Source organism: Branchiostoma lanceolatum, chromosome 17 (genome assembly GCF_035083965.1).
Source record: "Branchiostoma lanceolatum isolate klBraLanc5 chromosome 17, klBraLanc5.hap2, whole genome shotgun sequence".
Classification (NCBI taxonomy): domain Eukaryota; kingdom Metazoa; phylum Chordata; class Leptocardii; order Amphioxiformes; family Branchiostomatidae; genus Branchiostoma; species Branchiostoma lanceolatum.
Window position 1 is genome coordinate 7,055,604 of NC_089738.1, and position 18,768 is coordinate 7,074,371.

Sequence of the window (18,768 nt, forward strand, 5' to 3'; positions counted from 1 at the left end):
AATATGTGTTTTACAAACTCAACAGTTCTCGCACGTCAGAATACAAGGTGTGTTTGCATCTGTGCTCACGCAAGTTGCATTCGAACAAAAATTACTTGATAAGCTCGTATGGTGCCCGAGGGAATCTGAATTTTAAGAAATACAGCTGTTGGTAAAACTAGTCCAGTGGGAAGTTTAGGTTACTGTACATGTTAGAGGAGGTGCCACATATGAGACTTCTAGACTGAGTATGAATATGAGTGATGCATTCGTCAGTAGTAGTAAGGTTCACACGAGTGACGTCACAACTATTTCTGGTTCTACTTATAACAACAAAGCAGGTACATACACATGAAAGCGGAAAATATGCAGCTACCTTTAACGTAATCACGATAGATAAGCTGAAGAACGTTAGATGTAATGATTGATTTATTTATTTTTACATTTGATACATTTTCAGATCAGATTTTCACATAGATACATCGGTATGTCCATGGTTCCAATTACTTTTACTGTGATAAAGGACTAAGGACGCTTAGTCTTGTTCAAAATGTCAAACAAAAAAACGAAATTGAGATTCTATTCACCAAATCAATCTAAATCACACTCAAGTCGTACAAGTGACCGGAGAATATATGCCAAGTAAAGCAAAACATTTTCATGCATTAGAATATGATACAACTTTGAAACACCTTACAAAACATAAACATTGACACCTCAAACCTAACATCATTTACTGATTATATAATGCCTGACCAGTCATTGCATGTGCAAAGAGCTTCTTGTCATGATAACTTGGGTATCTTACGTAAATTTTAATTTGCTAGATAAGCATAGAATCAGTGCTACGACATACAGTAATGCATTATAGTTTAAACATATATTCACAGATAGACTCAAGGGTAGCAGATGAGTTTCCCCAGGGTGTGATGACCTTGTTCACTACCTTCATTAGTATCCCCAAACCTGAGCTGGGAGACTGGCGGGTCATCTTTGTGTATCAGGAACCCAGAATCCTCACGCCATGTGTAATCATTAACGTCACAGTTGCATCTTCCTGAGCATACGCCTGTTGGACGAAAGAATAAGATCATAGCAAGCTTTTGTTTGTGTAGGTGTCAAGTGAGGTAAAAAGAACGGTAAAACGAAAATATTTTGTCCTACAGAATAATAAATCGTGTGACCTGTCAATTGATTAATCTGCATTAAATTGTGTTAACAAAGAAATTAAATACGTCCTTAGAAACATAGCATCTAAGTACAGATTCGCCCATGTATGATTCAGAACCATTATACAGGTTGAAATAAGTTCCCTTGTGCTGTCTTCGCTTCCAAGCAATAAGTTGCATGTTGCACGTTAGTGATTTATAATTACCTGATTGTCCACAGGCACATTTCCCACTCCCAGGACTGGCACCTCCCCAGTAGTCAGCCTGGCGACCATCCCAAGTCACCCACCAGGCGAAGGGTGTGCCAGAGTACCAGATCATTGAACCATGGCACTCATACTGGAAATATACATATAATGTACAATTATTAGCTGACCATGAACATGAACCGTAAGATGTCAAGTTTGAATGGGACATTGTATAATTGTCGTCCATAAAACTCGTCGTCCAATTGCTGGAGTACATACAATTCTAACATCATTAGATCTCACGCTAACCTCTGTTATGTCTGACATGTACACAATGCCTACCTTGATTTGTTGTTTGCTCAGAGTTGACTCAGGGGGGGAAATGATACCATCCCATGAACCCTCAATACACATCCAGTAATACACACCCACAGATGGCTGACTATGGGCAAGAAGCATATAGACTTTTCATGTTGCCTTTGATATTGCAGCAACAGGTACAATTTGAGCATAAGATTTTCTTGTCTTGAACTGTCAAAAGACTTAAGTAGTCCATGAGACTGTCGGACCTTTATAATTTGTGCACAACTTTCTCAATTGTGTCACAAACACTTGTGGACCATTGTACAAATATTCACTACAAATTCTGTGTCCAAACTTGACCAAACTACAGTGTTTTTCTGAAAACACTGTTGATTGATAATACTATACTGCTTGTGCATCAGAAAAAACAAAATGCACCAAAAAGCACCCATGGGAAAGTACAGAAAATCATATTTGATATTGTTTTTGTAATAATTGTAAACAAACATAATTTTCTGTACTTTTCCATGGGTGCTTTTTGGTGCATTTCGGTTTTTCTGATGCACAAGTAGTATGATATCATCAATCAACAGTGTTTTCAGAAAAACACTGTAGTTTGGTCAAGTTTGGACACAGAATTTGTGGTGAATGTTTGTACAATGGTCCGTAGGTGTTTGTGACACAATTTAGAAAGTTGTGCATAAATTACAAAGGTCAGGCAGTCTCATGGACTACTTTAGTCTTTTGACAGTTCAAGAGAAGAAAATCTAATGCTCAAATTGTACATGTTGCTGCAATATCAAAGGCAACATGCCAAGTCTGTATACTTCTTGCCCACAGTCAGCCATCTGTGGGTGTGTATTACTGGATGTGTATTGAGGAATCATGGGATGGTATCAAATCTCCTCCTGGAGTTGACTGGTCCACCACAGCCCTCACTTGTTCCATATGATACTAGTCCAGTACGTCACATCCTTGGAGAAGGTATCTATCTCACCCCCTGGGACTTTCACATGTGTCCGTGCCTCATTGTTGTGACCAATCAGGGTGATTACTGAAATTGTAATGTAATGCGACTAACGTTCAAACATCAGACCATACTCTTTATTAGACCCTTCCTTCTAGTCTTTCTGAACATATCGGCTTAAAACCACACGGGCTTGTTTGTATCGATTGTGGTCACCATATAGCGGCTTGAAAGGCACCAAATCTTAATGGTAACGTTTGCATTGCTCCAAAATCGACAGCACCGACTATGTAGGATCACGAGTTCATTATTTCCATGCTATCCTGTTTCTGAAACAAGTAAACATGTGTTGCCCCTGTTATCAAAACATACAAGAACCACTGTAAAGCTTCTGGTACCGACTGGCTACGCTTCAAGGTAAACATTAAAGGTGAACATTTCTTGTTTGTCAATGCTTGTCAGAAATTTGGACAATGTCATTTTCATATTCTTCTAGTTAACACCATGTTTACTTCATCTGAAGCGCACTTTGCTTATGATTATTTTCGCCTAATAGCTAACAATACCGGCTACGCCATATAACACTCTTTGACTTGTGCTAACCTGTTCCTCCCTCAACATCACACTGAACAACCATCGGCAGGACCCCACGGTCTGGTCCGTCAGGGTCGATCACGTAGAATTCCTGATTGTTGAATCCACTCACTTCTACTACTTCAGTGCAGCTGGACAGTATCTCGCATGTATCCGTAAGTAAGAGTAACTTTATCAAACTCATCAAGGCTATTGCACCACTTGCAGTATCAGCGTTGCCTTACTAGGAGGCGGGAATTTACAATTCCTCAGCCTGATAAAATTCGTATTTACAAAGATCATTCAGTGAGTGTACCCAGATTTGAATATTGCACATTCGTTATACGGTAAAGCGTGATTTCAAAATTCTTCGTTAGTATTGGTACCTAGCTTTGCATTTGTTAGGAACATTTTTACATGTTATATGGCTTACCTCCAGTGCAAGGTATGGGTGTGGTCTCGGTTTTATTCTCCAGGGCTAACAGCCTCTGCTCGAGAACGTCATTCTGCTGTCTCAGCTCCTGATAGTTCCTTTGCAGTTCACCAATCTCGGCATCTATTGAGGAAACACAGTATCTGTCAATTTAGAAAAATTCCAAGCATGCTCCCCAGTAAATTCAAATAGACTTTGAGAATCCTAGCATACAGTTTGCATACTTAGCATGTAACCATCAACCATTAACATGTCTACTTTTGATGAAAAGCGACTCATAGTTGTCAACCTTTATCAACTTGGGTTCTGATTTTTGTCTGGGAAACAAGTAATTTGAAATGTAGTGATGTAACTTTCATTTAATGTTAGACTATGATTGTCGAAAATATTCCATACTGGCATCAGGTTCCAAGTCTTCTTCAAACTAGTCATATCGTCTGCATTCACATCAACGTTTAGCAGCGATGCAGTGTTTATTCATCACGATCGTACGTACTATACAGAATACGAGTATGGAGAGCTGCTCTGGTGTTATGTACAGGGTATGTAGCATATTTCTTTCCAATCACTCTAGCATTGCTTACCACTGTTCGATGTCGAGAGCATTGGAAAGGTGCTTATGATCTCGACATACATATGGACCCACTTTACAGTATGATCTCGACATACATATGGACCTTATGATCTCGACATACTTATGATCTCGCCATACATATTGACCCACTTTACAGCTGGCGTAACCGATAACATAACCTTACCGCGAATGCATACATTCCCGGTAAGGTTATGTTATCGGTTACGCCAGCTGTAAAGTGGGTCCATATGTATGTCGAGATCATAAGTCAAGAGAACTTTGACGGATCTTGCTGATTTTTGGTAGGTAAGTGGCGGTTGTAAGAACGAAGGTCTAGTTCGAAAATGGTTAACCTGGCGTTTTCCTTAAGTGCTCCAGTGGACTTTTTTTTGTTAGTGTGTTTGTATGTAGACAACATAACTCGACGTATTGATGATGGATCTGCATGATTTTTGGTGGGTACGTAAAGATTGTGATAACAGGGGTCAAGTTCAAAAATCAGTCACCTGGCATGTTCCAGCGGTACTGCAGCGGGCTGTTTATGTATGCGTATTTGTTTGTTGACAGGATAACTCGAGAAGCTAATGATGGTTGTGCATGATATTTAGTGAATAGGTAGATTTATTTAAGGGGAAGGTCAAGTTCGATGATGGGCCTCCTAGCGGGTACTTTAGGTACTGCAGTGCAGCTTCAAAGTTTGAGGTCAAAATTTCTGCAAGTGCTACGGTCATGATTTTTGTGTGGTAGATAGTCCATGCCACATGAAGTAAGTTGTGCACGTTTGGGCCCTCTAGCGGCTTGTTTGGAGCTGCAGCGGGTGTTTTTAATTTATTTGTTTTGACCTTTGGACATGAATAACTAGACTTATGGTCAACGGATCGTCTTGATTTATGGTATGTAGATAGCTTGATTAATGATTTACATAATTGAATATTCATTATACAAATCAGGAGCTAATTTGCATAATTAGCAAAGAAAGTTTATAAATCTGCTGCCTTTCAAAATAGGACTCTCAAACATGTGACATATATAGCTGAAAAAGAGAGAGGTATCGATAGATACCAATAATGCTAATAGCTACCTATTTCGCATAATTAATGAGAAAATACTAATTGAAAATACCACAATAGTAAATGATTGGAATTTCATTCTTGTATCATTAGGAAGCTAAGTAAAGGTGAACAATATCAGACAAAAATCATGCATGACAAGGCCTCATTAACATAATTTATAAGGAAATGTCTACAATTCCCTTTCAATTTGCTATTTTCAAGTCTATTTATTCAGGTTAAATTGCACTGACAGGTGACCTAGTTTACCGGAGCAGGCTCCCTGTGAGACGTCCCTGGAGGACACATGTGATACTTTACTTGCCTGGTGCAGGGCTCTGTTTTGGGGTCAGGGAGGTCACACGGGCATTACGATCTAATGCTCTCCCTGTTGGAAGGTATAGGTTTGATAAAAACTGATTGATATGTCGACTATGAAAATATGGGCATAATTGAAGCAAATACATTGCCAACAAATTGCCTTTTTTTCTGTAGTAAAGATAAAAGTTATGATACCAATTAAGCAAAAATATTCTTACAGTGATTATTTTTATAACTCTTGGGAGAACTCGTGTAGGTATAGGTATGGGTTTGTTTTAAACTTTGAAAGAGAATACTAGTAACTCAAGAAGGTGATGAGCGTATATATAAGAATCATGCAAATCAGGATCTGTGATGTGAAAAAGTATACAAACCCATTCCATTGTAGTCAAACATGTTACATGTAACTGAGAAAGAGAGGAATACCTAATTTGCATAATTCATGACAAAATACTATAATTCCAGAGTGGTAAATGATGGGATTTCATTCTTGTGGCGTTTGGGAGATAATCACATGTGGACGTTATCAGACATAAATCATGATGGCCTCATTTACATGATATATGATATGAGGAAATGCTACAATGGCCCTCTTTCCTAAGATTTTACTTTAATGCTGTGTTTTGTGTAGAGAAAAGGATCACTTGAAATTCATGCAATCGAGGACCTTATTTACATACTGAGTGATAAGCATTCACTCGAAAAGGCTAACATCAGTCGGCGAAGGTATGAGGTCGTGGAACTCTAGTTACAGATGCTTTTAACGGGATTTCTCGATGGAAGGCCTTAATTGACCACTTCTAAGCATTTAGTTGTGGGAATGAGTTGATGAAAGATGGAGATGGCTATGGTAGGAGATCGTGGTTAACATTGACTTCAAATGCTGTCCATGTTCAAATGAGCCTCACTACCTTATTCGAAGAGACTTTTGTAGAATGTAAGAACTTTCCAAATAACACAAACGTGACAGTTTTGAATTTACAATTAACTTCTAGAGCACGGTTTAGCGGTTTTGATCATTCCAAAGAAACAGTGGACAGAGATTGAGGAGGACGTCCGAAACCTGCAGCCTTACCTAGACGAAGCACTAAATGGTATATCACATCCACAAATTCCCCAAATATTATCAACATCTGCTGATACCCATACACACAACACCCGTTTCAGTACGGGGGGGGGGGGGCTTCAACTGCCATAAGCACGCTTGCAGAATACGTACAGATCGTTTTTCTTCTACGGCGCGGCACTGTCACCATATGTTAGGGATGCAAAATCTATTAGAGCTTTTAAGATTTTTTATACAAGGCGAGTCCATAGTCTTTGAAAGTCTGTTATCCCTTATGTATATTTTTTTTCTTTAGTTAACTATTAATATGATTTCACATTATGTCAACATTGATATACAAATTCAATCCGGATTCCATTATATCATGTTTTGTTACTAGTACATTATGTCAAGGCTGCACCATTGTTTCACTTATTTGGCAATATGATACAATTTCATCTAATGAAGATAATTTGCTTTTATATCAAGTTGTAGTTTGAGCAATGTTTTTGTCATCTTTTCCAAGTTTGATGTAAATAACTTTTGTTTGCCCCCCCCCCCCCCGGCTTATTGAAAATCGCCAGCTGGCGACATGATTTCCCCTGCTTGAATAAAAATAAACAAACAAACAAAGGAGGGTTGGCGCTCGAGGGAGAACAAAGAGAAGAAGGAATGGGGCAGCCGATATCAATGCTCAAAGATTTACATATTTCATCAACTAGGATTGCAGCTGTATGGTCCAAACTGTTTTCACTGTTCTGCAGGACTAAAGGCACTATTGTTCAACCAGGCAAACCAGATTTTCTATAAATTTATTCACCAAATTAAAATCAAATCACACCATTTATTACCAGTTCACATTACATCACCGTTTGCTTTTGAAGCAAAGCTAAAGAAACTACCGTCCTGCACCAAGAAGATAACATTATGTTACAGGTACATCTGTCCCTGACTTGACATTGAAAGTATGAATCATGATCAAATGCTTGTGAGTTAACTTGAATTTTGTATATCTTGCACAGCTTCAAGTTGCAGATTAATTTACACAATTTTAACATTATTTTGATTAGCTTGAAGCTGTACCAAAGGACTACACTTGACAGTGAAATAACTCAACTTAAGTGACAGGAGTTTTATTGGAATAATCAAAGGCAAGAAAATCATAAATTTTGTAGCATGTTAACCACTCTTTTAAAATATGAGACAGCTTGTGTGAAATATCTTAGAATAAAACATTGACACTTCCGATCTAACATCATTTCCTGATGATATAATGCCTAAGTAGATCTGACACAAAGAAATGCCTGTCATGATAGCTTGAACATCTTATGGAAACTATGTGATACGAATTATATTGTGAATTGATATCAGTCACATGGTACGAACAATGCTGTCCCAGACAATTTAAAGATAATTCATTCAGGGGTAGCAGATGAGTTTCCCCAGGGTGTGATACCCTTCTTCACTACTAGCATCAGTGTCCCCAAACCTAAGCTGGATGACCGGCAGGTCATCCTTGTGGGACAGGAACCCAGAATCCTCACGCCATGTTAAATCATTGGCATCACAGTTGCATCTGCGAGAACATGTGCCTGTTGGGCAAAGGAATAAGGTCAGTACATAAAAGAGCTTGTTTGCATTAAGGGTTTAAGACACGTCGCCTTAGGTAAAAATTGAAGAACAGAAAAATGTCCGATAGACATGATAAATTTTCCCAATGTAGGATTAGGATAAAATAAGAAATCTATCATTCAATCTATTATATCGTGTTGACGCAAAGAACATAGATATACATACATTGAGAAATATGACATCTCATTCTCAAGTAAGTCCGTACGTGTTTAACTCCTAACCATAATACAGATGCAAAAGGTTCCCTTGTTCTGTTCTAGCTTCAATGCTATAAGTTGTATGTTGCAGATTGATGCTTTATAATTACCTGATTGTCCACAGGCACATTTCCCACTCCCAGGACTGGCACCTCCCCAGTAGTCAGCCTGGCGACCATCCCAAGTCACCCACCAGGCGTAGGGTGTGCCGGAGTGCCAGATCGCTGAACCATGGCATTCATACTGGAAATACATAATTGTGCGATCGTCTGCTGTACATGCACATGAAATGTGAGATGCAATGTCTTTAGTGGGACATTTTTATGTCCATAAAACTTGCAACCTGTAGCTGATCTGAGATCCACATCTTGCCCTGTTCAACTCAGCTTGTGTCCTGCTAAGTCAAACTGTTGGAGCAGACACACACAAGTTAATCAGGATTGGACCTATGCTAACCTCTGACATTTCTGACATGCAAACAACACTGACCTTGATCTGTTGTTTGCACAGAGTTGACTGGTCCACCACAGCTCTCACTTGCTCCATGCTGTCCCAGTATGTCACATCCCTGGAGTAGGTACCTGGGCTTCCAAACCCGGGCCCATTCACATGTGTCCGTGCCTCACTGTTGTGGCCAATTAGGGTAATTGCTGAAATTGTAATGAATTGTTCAAAGATCAGACCATACATACATATTGTTAGACACATGAGCTGAGTAGAGCTGAGAGACTTTAAAGAAAGACAGAAAGAAAGAAAGAAAGAAAAATAAAAACGACAGAGGTACTGACCCGCGCCTTTATAACCACTGTACAACTTCGTTACCCTTTGGGTACCTACTGACTGTGCCAGGTATACATTCCAGGTGTACATATCTTATGGGTCAATGCTTTCCAGAAATTCGGATTATGTCAGTTTTATATTCTTCTAGTTAAAAACTGTTCACATATTTTCACATAATTGCTGACATTACCTACTTTATATCGTTTAACTCTTTACTAACCTGTTCCTCCCACAACATCACACTGAACAACCATCGGCAGGACCCCACGGTCTGGTCCGTCAGGGTCGATGACGTAGAAGGCCTTGTTGTTGAATCCACGTCTTTCAACTACTTCAGTGCAGCTGGACGGTACATCGCATGTATCTGTAAGTAAGAGTAACTTTATCAAACTCATTCAGGTTATTGCACTACTCGCAGCATTAGCGTTGCTTTACTAGAAGGTGGGAATTCAGAATTCCTCCGCCTGATAAAATTTTTCTTTACAAAGATTATGCAGTGAGAGTACCCAGATTTGTATATTGTACATTCGTTATGTTAAGCGTGATTTATCCCATAGGTCTTCGTTAGTATTGGTATCTAGCTTTGCATTTGTTAGGAACATTTTTACATGTTACATGTTACATATTATACATTATTATTATACCTCCTGTGCAAGGTATGGGTGTGGTCTCAGTGTTATTCTCGAGGTCTGACACCCTCTGCTCGAGAACGTCATTCTGCTGCCTCAGCTCTGAAGTCTCTTCTGCCAGCTCTTGATATTTCCCTTGCAGATCACCTATCTCTGCATCTATTGAGGAAAGGCAAGAGTACTTCTAAGATAAAAGATGGATTTTGAGAATGTGAGTGCGAAAAGAAACTTCAAGTGGGAATCATTCATTTCGACCTCCGAACGGAGATTACACGAAGGTACTCCTGGTCATAATTGAAAATAATTCAAGTCTGAATCAGTTGTAGCGTATTTTATCTCTGTGTACGTACCTTTTGTTCCACATGGACAGTCCCGTCCATCACGACCGTCTCTCCCAGGTGGACCCTGGAAACCGACTGATGAAGACAAACCAGAGCAAAATTCAAAACCAAAGCAAACTAACGCTTGTTACATCCGTCACTCAAAACGTCCGGAAGTAATCATTGGAAGAGTCTTATCCAATTGAAGAAATTGAATTGTCTTTAAACAAGCCAAACTGATGTTTAATGTTAAACCAGTGAAAACTCCACAAATGATATTAGCTATCGTATCCTGTTTGATATGATTCGGCTTGGAGGAGACTTGTAGTGTCCAAATACAGGACTTTATTCCTCATGATTAATGGTGGCGTTATTGACTACGCTTGCGAAAATTTACATTTTACTCACCGCGTTCACTAACAATAATGCATGTCTTTAATTTATGACTCTTTTGAATGGTCCCTTCAGCTAACCAAGGACATTCTATATAATGTCCTTGAGTTAACTGAGTAACTGATTTCCAGGGGAACCTTTACAATATCACAACAAATCAGGGTACAAAAAGGATAACTTAACGTACATTGAATGAATAATACATTAACAATAATATTAACATTAAGTACTAATCATCAAACATAGGAGTAATATGAGTAATAAAGGATACAAACAACTCGGAATAATTCCAAACTATAACAACTCAAAATCACAAAGGTCATTCGACTGTGTTTTAGGGTCAGAGGTCAATTTGCGGTAACAAAGGGATACAGTGGCAGTTTTTGCACATTGTGTATATTTACTTACTTTACCTTTGCATGTATGATGCAGTTTAAATTGAACTCTTTGAAGCGTATCTGGCCCAGTGGGGGAATTGTTCATCGCCCACTCAAAGCTATTTATCTCAACTGTTCATCGTCCCACGGTGCAATTTACAGCTGACTAATCATCTACAATGTGATCAGGCAATTTTTGATTTCATTCGCTCAAGGGGATGAATTAGTACGATTAAGGTACTACTGTAGATATAGATATATTTACAGCTGACTCATTGTACCTGACATCTCCTAACATTAATGTGGCGTACTGGATCATATATATCATTCAGATACACCACCTGCAAACCTGGTATATCTATAGAAAAAAATTGCAGCACAAAGCTGGATTGTAAAGGCAAAGCCAAATTTATAAGTAGTCAAAATATGACATAGCCCTCAACTGAGAATGACTTGCTTTCCAACAGATTTTTCAAGGTTTATTATTTACGGCTGTCTACGCATACTCGATGCCATGTTGATTCCATGGCCAAGTCATAAAGAAGCTTAACTTACCGCCTCCCCCTGTAGGCCACGTCACAGAGTTCGCCGACCTCTTTTGCCTTAGATGGTGTGCTGACCCAGCTTGCCAGGGGACGTCGGCACTCTCAGAGGCAAGCCTGGTTTTGCCAGGTTCTGACTGAAGAGAGCGATATAGACTGAGATCTACGTCTTTGTTGTAGAAATCAATTTCACAATTTTTTTACTGACAAAACTTTATAAATAAACGAATGACAGTAGCACTGACAGAAATTACCGTACGTGTATAATCTACCTCGCAAAACATACATTCTGAACAGTTAGTTTTTGATTCAACCCAAGGTAGAGAAAAGTTCTCATGTGACTGACACAATGAGCACAAACATGTTCAGACACAAACCTGTAGATTAATGTCGCCTCCTGCTGGCACGTCAACCTTAGCCTCGGGCGTTTCCGTGTTGACCGCATCTTGCTGTGCCTTTATGGTCGCCACTTCCTTCTCGTAGTCGGAGATCTTCTGGTAGTTAAACACAGCGCTCTTCAAGACTGTCAGCTCCTCTATCTCCCGACCCTGGATAGCCACCCGCTCTCTCAAGCGCGCTCCTTCTTGGATCACAAGGGCGACGATGAGCACGGATATGCACGCCGTCAGAAGTTGGACCAGCGAGGTCAAGGCGATGTGGCCGTGTTCGCCGTGTCCGCGACGATTGCCAGTGAAATGGCCATCGCTATCGATGGTGAGCTTCTCTGTACTCATTCTTACGACAAAGACAAACGCTTAATAACAAAAGAACACGGCCGTGCGAGGCAAGTCTATGGATAGCCCTGCGGAACTTCGACGCAGGTCCGGCTACCACAAGATTCCCCACACGTCTGATCTCTGTGCAGACCTACCAGTCCGGTTGTTCGGGCCTGTGAGTACAGGTAACTGTCAGGGGATTCCCCTTTACCAGTACCTACCGCTGGTGTAGTCATTACTAAGCGTTTTGATTGGCTCCGAGCAAGCCACAAGGTCTAGCTCCATTGTGATGTCACTGCACAGCTAATAATGTTGTGCCCTAGGCTGGGCGTTCCGAGAAAAGTATGACTCACTTGCAATCGGTAGACGTGTTAAACGTAAGAGACCCGCAAAAACAAGCCAATTAGCCAAACATTCGTTGGGGGTAAGCCATTTAAGAAATAGGACAAACGTCAACAAGAGACATTTTCGCGTGGTTTAGCGACACTACGTTACTCACACGGAAATCAACAGGCAATATACGTAAAGCTTATAGAGACGTCATATGGAATCATCTGGTACCAGTCATAGAACAGAATCAAAGATAAAAAAACATGCATACGACTGAGACATGGGCTCTAAATATATCTAAATTAACTACAAACTAATGCATTTGTTTTGGAGCATTTGTTGCACGTTAAAGGCCGTTGAAATATAAAAACCGCTAGTTTTAAAGAAAGATTTGAACTATATATGTACCGTATTGTTCCTTGTTTACACGCCATACATATTCATGTATACTTCTTGTATCCTCATTGTTCCCAGGCAAGTAAAGTGACATTTGACAGAATTTGGCACTATGTTGATCATGCGCGACACATGTCTTGGCATGTTTTGTTGTCTTTTTTAACTATTGATGTGTGACAAACATGAAAATTGGTCAATTAGATTTCTAGCCGTTGGGGGTGGTGTTGATACAAGCGACAACGCACACCAAGTATCACACGTCATAGCGCATGTAAGGAGAGCATCACTAATTATTATCTCCATGAAAAAAGGCTTTTTCATGGAGATACTGTTTTGCTTGCGTTTGGTGTTTGTGTGTATGTATGTGTCACCGGATGCTTAAAGTCACCATAACTGTAGAACCTGTACATGGATTGTAATGATTTTTGGTATGTGGGTGGGTGTTAAGTGGAGGAAGGTCAAGGTCGATTTTGCCCCCCCTGGCATGTGTGACTGGAACTGCAATGGCGTATTTGTAAAAATCTTCAATGTAGAAGAACTGAAGAGAGGATCGACAGATCGTCATGTTATTTGGTACACAGGTAGGTTAGACCAAGATGTACACACTTAAGTGTAAACTATGCAAATGAGACCGAATTTGCATAAGTAAGGAGGTAAATCGTTTGCATGTGTGTCGTTGGATGCTTAAAGTCAGCATAACTGTAGAACGTGTGGATGGATTGTAATGATATTTGGTATGTGGGTATGCGCTGGGAGGTGAAAGGTCAAGGTCGATTTTGGGACCCTGGCATGTGTCATTGGAACTGCAATGGCGTATTTGTAAAGATATTCAAAGGAGAATAACTGAAGAAAGGAGCGACAGATTTTCATGATATTTGGTACGCAGGTGGGTTGGACAGAGATGTACAAACTGTGCAAATTCGGACTGAATTTGCATAAATAATGAGAAATATCTACTCTATTGTGGGCTTTGAGGTCGCACCATCTGTTGGTCTCTTATCTAGGTCAACTATTCCCAAGGTCCCAACAGCTGGTGGTCAAACCACAAATGGGAACACTACCAAATGTGTATGTGGATTCTCTTTGGGACATAAAATAAAACAACCAGCGGCAAAAACAAACAACTGGGGCAAATAAAACACATCATATATAAAAACAAATTTAATGGAGATTTTGGGTCTTCGGACTCTTGTTGTAGTTTGATATAAGTAGCCAGTAGTATTCTATTTTTGCCTTACATTGTACCTGTTACAATCGTTGTGCAATAAACTTTGCCTTGACTTGACTTGACTTGACTATCTGGTCTTCAGAACACGAATATCAAGTAGTTTCCTAACATCCTAAATATAAACACGTTTAGTAGACGGAATCAAATTATCTATAATATCTATAGCCATTGCAACATGCAGTCCACTACAGCAGTGGGCTGGTCTAATGTTGGTGTTTTGAACTCCCATACTCTTTCTCTGAATGCTGAGCGGTACGATGTTGATTCTCAGGCATGACCCTGCTGGAATTTGAACTTGAATGCTGAGCGAGCACTCGTCACTGTAGGCGTGTGCACCAGTTAAAACTGGTTATGGGTACAATGAAAACTATAAGCCTACGTAGAGGTTCCTCGTATACTTGTTAAAATGTTATATATATTTTTGTTAAAGTTTCTCTATTTCCAAGCATTAAAGGTGTCAACATGGGTTTATTCTAGTGCTGCGTACCTAAACGTAACATTAGGTACCGGTACAGGTACTGGTAAAGAGGTTTAGTTACAGGTCCGGACCTGTGCCTGTACCTGAACAATATGAAAAATTAACATATGCTCTTCTGAACTTCTTCAATTTTGTCAGTATCTTTATTCAAATAACATAACTATGTTCCTACCGCCTGCCTGCCTGAATGATCTGTAGCATATTCGTTACGCTGTTCCAATGTTTCACTTTGGTCACGTTTATTGTTGCATGAGGCCATGAGGTCAGGAGATCAGTCACAATATAAGCAAATACTCGGTGTAAATTTGTATCGGTACAGTACCGGTACTTCATGATCCGGTACCTAATCAATTTTTACGGCACAGTACCGGTACACGGTACCGGTACGCTGCACTAGTTTATTCAGTTGCTCCTTGTCACCTCCCTAAAGCCTCCGTTGCGAGAGAGGAAAAGTTTAGGATTAACATATTCACAATATACCCCTTACTGTAGCTATTAGACCGCTGGGGCACCACAGAAGACCTGGCAGTTTTCTCCACCCTTCTCGGTTTTGTATTCATTTTGAGTTAATGTTTCACTTTGTGCCATGCCAGTGCCTGTCCATTCGCCCATTATTCCGTTGCCTATCCCTCTCTCTTCTTTCCTGGGCGGTCCCTTGCATGATAGTTCTGCATGGCTAGTCCCAACAGTTGACTACATTCGTACTCTTTCACTGGTCGGGACAGAGGAGAAAGACTCTATGTACGGTATATACAGGTTCATTGCGCCGGGAAAAATATCCTAGCTCTTTTCGACAAGTGCAATGAACAGCGAACTACGGCTTAAAGTCCCATCCTAAGGACCGCTACCCTAACAATAATGTGCACTGTATTAGTGTATATGGGGTGAGCGACGCAGCCGGGGTTCAAACTCACAACTTATATAACAAGAGTTCCACGACCTCATATCTTCATGAACAATTCTATTCATGCAAATGACTTATACATTTGCATAATATATGCTTGGTCATAAACACCTTTATCTAACTTAAACATGTTGCAATATTGACAGTCCTGTAATTTTCCAATTAGATGAATTGTGATGTTTTGCATTAATTATGCAAATTTGGAATTTATTTGCATAATCCGTATCTGTTGATGCTCCACTTTCCATAAACTACACATGTTACATGTATTTGAGTCTGATAAAGGAAAACACTGCAAATGTAGATTTTGCTAATTATCTATGCAAATTAAGTCACAATTAGCATAATTTGCACTTCAATATGTATATCTCTGTCTAAGCAACCTGCATACTAAGTATCATATTGACAGTCCTACAATTTTCCAATAAGATGAGACATGGTGTTTTTTTTAAATTATGCAAATTATGAATTTATTTGCATAATTGGTATCTGTTGATGATCCACTTTCCATAAACTACATATGTATTTGAGTCTGATAATGGAAAACACTGCAAATACACATTTACCTCATTAGTTATGCAAATTAAGTGCTAATTAACATAATTTGCACTTCATTGTGTACATCTCTGTCTAAGCTACCTGTATACTAAATATCATGGAAATCCATCGTTCCTTTGTTCAGTTATTTCCCTTAGAAGATTTTCACGATAACGCCTCTGTAGTTCCAGAGCAAGCTGCTAGGGGGCCCAAACCCACACCACGTCTCCATTACACCACAAGCTATCTGCCACCAAAAAATCAAGACCATAGCACGTTCAGGTCAAGAGATACAAAAATGGAATTTCTGCTGCAGTACCAAGGTCATATACCAGGGGGCCCAAAATTGTCCTTGAATTTCGGCTTCACAACACCTATTTACATACCAAATATCATCGTAATTCATCAAGAGGTTCTTGAGTTATGCTGACTACAGTGGTCCGGAAACACAAACAAACAGACAGACACACAGACACACCCAAAACTATATCTCCATTTTTCATGGAGATAACTACTATTAGTCCAGGCCAGAGGTAGGGTCACTAACTACAGGAGTACGTTAACCTTTCATTGAGCTTAGTTTTTTCCCTTTCAATCAGAGAACCAGCATCGGCGTGGCCCTTTGATGATACATCTTGTTTATAAGAAATATCACAGAAAATGCTCTGTGTTAGCAAAGAAATGTGCAGACATGGCAGTACTAGTCTCACGGCCTGGCACGCTGTCCTGAAGTGAACTTCCTCGTCAGCCATGCGGGTTGAACGGTGACACGACCCACCACTTGGCACACTGCCCGGGTTTCTTCAGGACACGAATTCGAAGAACAAGTTCTGACATCCGTGCACAGTCTCAAAAATTAATTTTCCTGCAACGGATGTTTCCTGACTTTCTGCCCTGGAGATATTTCATCGTCAGCTATGTGGGCGTATGGGCGACACTAGTTTGGCACACAGTGTCTCTTCGGGACGCGAAAATCAAGGGATTCAGTGACGGCGAGCGGTGTGATGACAGGTGCCTGAGCCGTGGTAGTAGTCGGCACATATTGGTTCATTGCTTCAACCTACTCAGCAAAATTCTACACTGTTGGTTTTGGAGAATAGGCATATGGAAAAGGCACCTAGCCATCTGTCATTTACACGGGTTAAACAACAAGTCTCACCTACTACCAAACTGTGTACCTGACTTCAGTTCGGGACGTAGAAATCACTGGAAGGAGAGGGTTTGGGCTCCATCTTCCAATACGTTGCCCTAGCCACAGCGGACTGCAATCCGCTGTCTCTACAGCCTGGAGAATGGCTGTGAGACTACTTCCCCCTTCAGGCTATGTTGACTTGATTATACAGAAATCTTTATTGACCCAACAGAAGTACAGCGACTGTCATAAGGTCTACTATATCTATGCATGAAGTCAAGTGGATACAAATGAATGAACCTATAGATAAATGTATACGAATAGATATGAATAAAGTAACATGCTGGGTGTAACGTATCATTTACATAATCTTTTCTATCTTGTGACATGTCTGCTTAAATAGCTGAAACCAGCAGGACACAAGCTAAGAGGAGGAGGGTAAAAGCAACTTTAGGTCATCTAAAAGTCACGTTTTATGGACAACAATGATACAATGTCCCACTAAAGAAATTACATCTTGCAGTTCATGTTCATGGTCAGCTAACAATTGTGTATAACGTTATGTGTATCTCCAGTATGAATGCCGTGGTTCAGTGATCTGGTACCGTGGCCCACTAGGCCTGGTACCCTACTCCTGGTGGATGACTTGGGATGGTCGCCAGGCTGACTCGGCTGGGGAGGTGCCAGTCCTGGGAGTGGGAAATGTGCCTGTGGAGAATTAGGTAATTATAAAGCATCAACCAGCAACATGCAAACGTATTCTATTGAAGCCATAACATATATATTTATATTTTCCACCTGTGCCTTGATCATAAATCATCCCCCTTGACCATACTTCCTTTAGATTTAGAAGTTATGCTTCTCATGGCAGATGTAAATTCTTTGTGTTAACACAGTTTTACACGATTTATCAACAAGTCACATTATATATTTTACAGGACAATTTGGCATTACTTATACCCTCAAACTCCATGTCCACTTGTCCAACAGGCACATGCTACAATGGCAGATGCAACTGTGACGTCGGTGATTACGGATGGCGTGAGGATTCTGGGTTCCTGTCCCGCAAGGATGACCTGCCGGTCACCCAGCTCTGGTTTGGGGATACTGATAGTGACAATGAAGAAGGCTATGACACCCTGGGGAAGCTCATATGCTACCCTTGAGTCTATCATGTGAATACTTGTCTGCCCTTCAAAGAAAAGGATCAGAACCACAGGATATCAGGACTTCAAGATATAACAAGTCATTACACATTTTTTATCACTTTCATGCTAACTTAGTTTAGCTAAGATAACCAAATACGCTAGTTATCACAACAGGCCTTTTTTTTGCTTAGTGCAAGTTTGTTAGGTATTACATCATTAGCAAATGATGTTAGATATGAGGTGTCAATGTTCCTGATTTGTCGTAAGGTATCATAGAAGTTGCATCATTTTTTAATAGAGTGGTTTACACGATGGAACATATTTTGATTTGCTTGCCTTCAGTTATTCTAATACAACCCATGTCATTTAACGTATGAGTCACTGACAAAAGACAGTGGATTCTGTCTGAACGTCTGTTTCAAAGTTTT

The 18,768-nt window shown here is 40.0% G+C and overlaps 1 protein-coding gene across 1 annotated transcript; it reads right to left on the bottom strand.

The window, feature by feature from the left end:
• Positions 1 to 7,397: 7,397 nt before the first annotated feature.
• LOC136423653 (uncharacterized) lies at positions 7,398 to 12,382 on the bottom strand. The gene is made up of 8 exons (XM_066411910.1): positions 11,849 to 12,382; positions 11,485 to 11,608; positions 10,190 to 10,255; positions 9,855 to 9,998; positions 9,431 to 9,574; positions 8,920 to 9,080; positions 8,541 to 8,673; positions 7,398 to 8,193 (listed from the first exon to the last, which is right to left on the bottom strand). Exons 1-8 carry the CDS (start codon positions 12,203 to 12,205, stop codon positions 8,021 to 8,023), a joined length of 1,302 nt encoding a protein of 433 aa, XP_066268007.1. The 5' UTR covers positions 12,206 to 12,382; the 3' UTR covers positions 7,398 to 8,020.
• Positions 12,383 to 18,768: the final 6,386 nt, after the last annotated feature.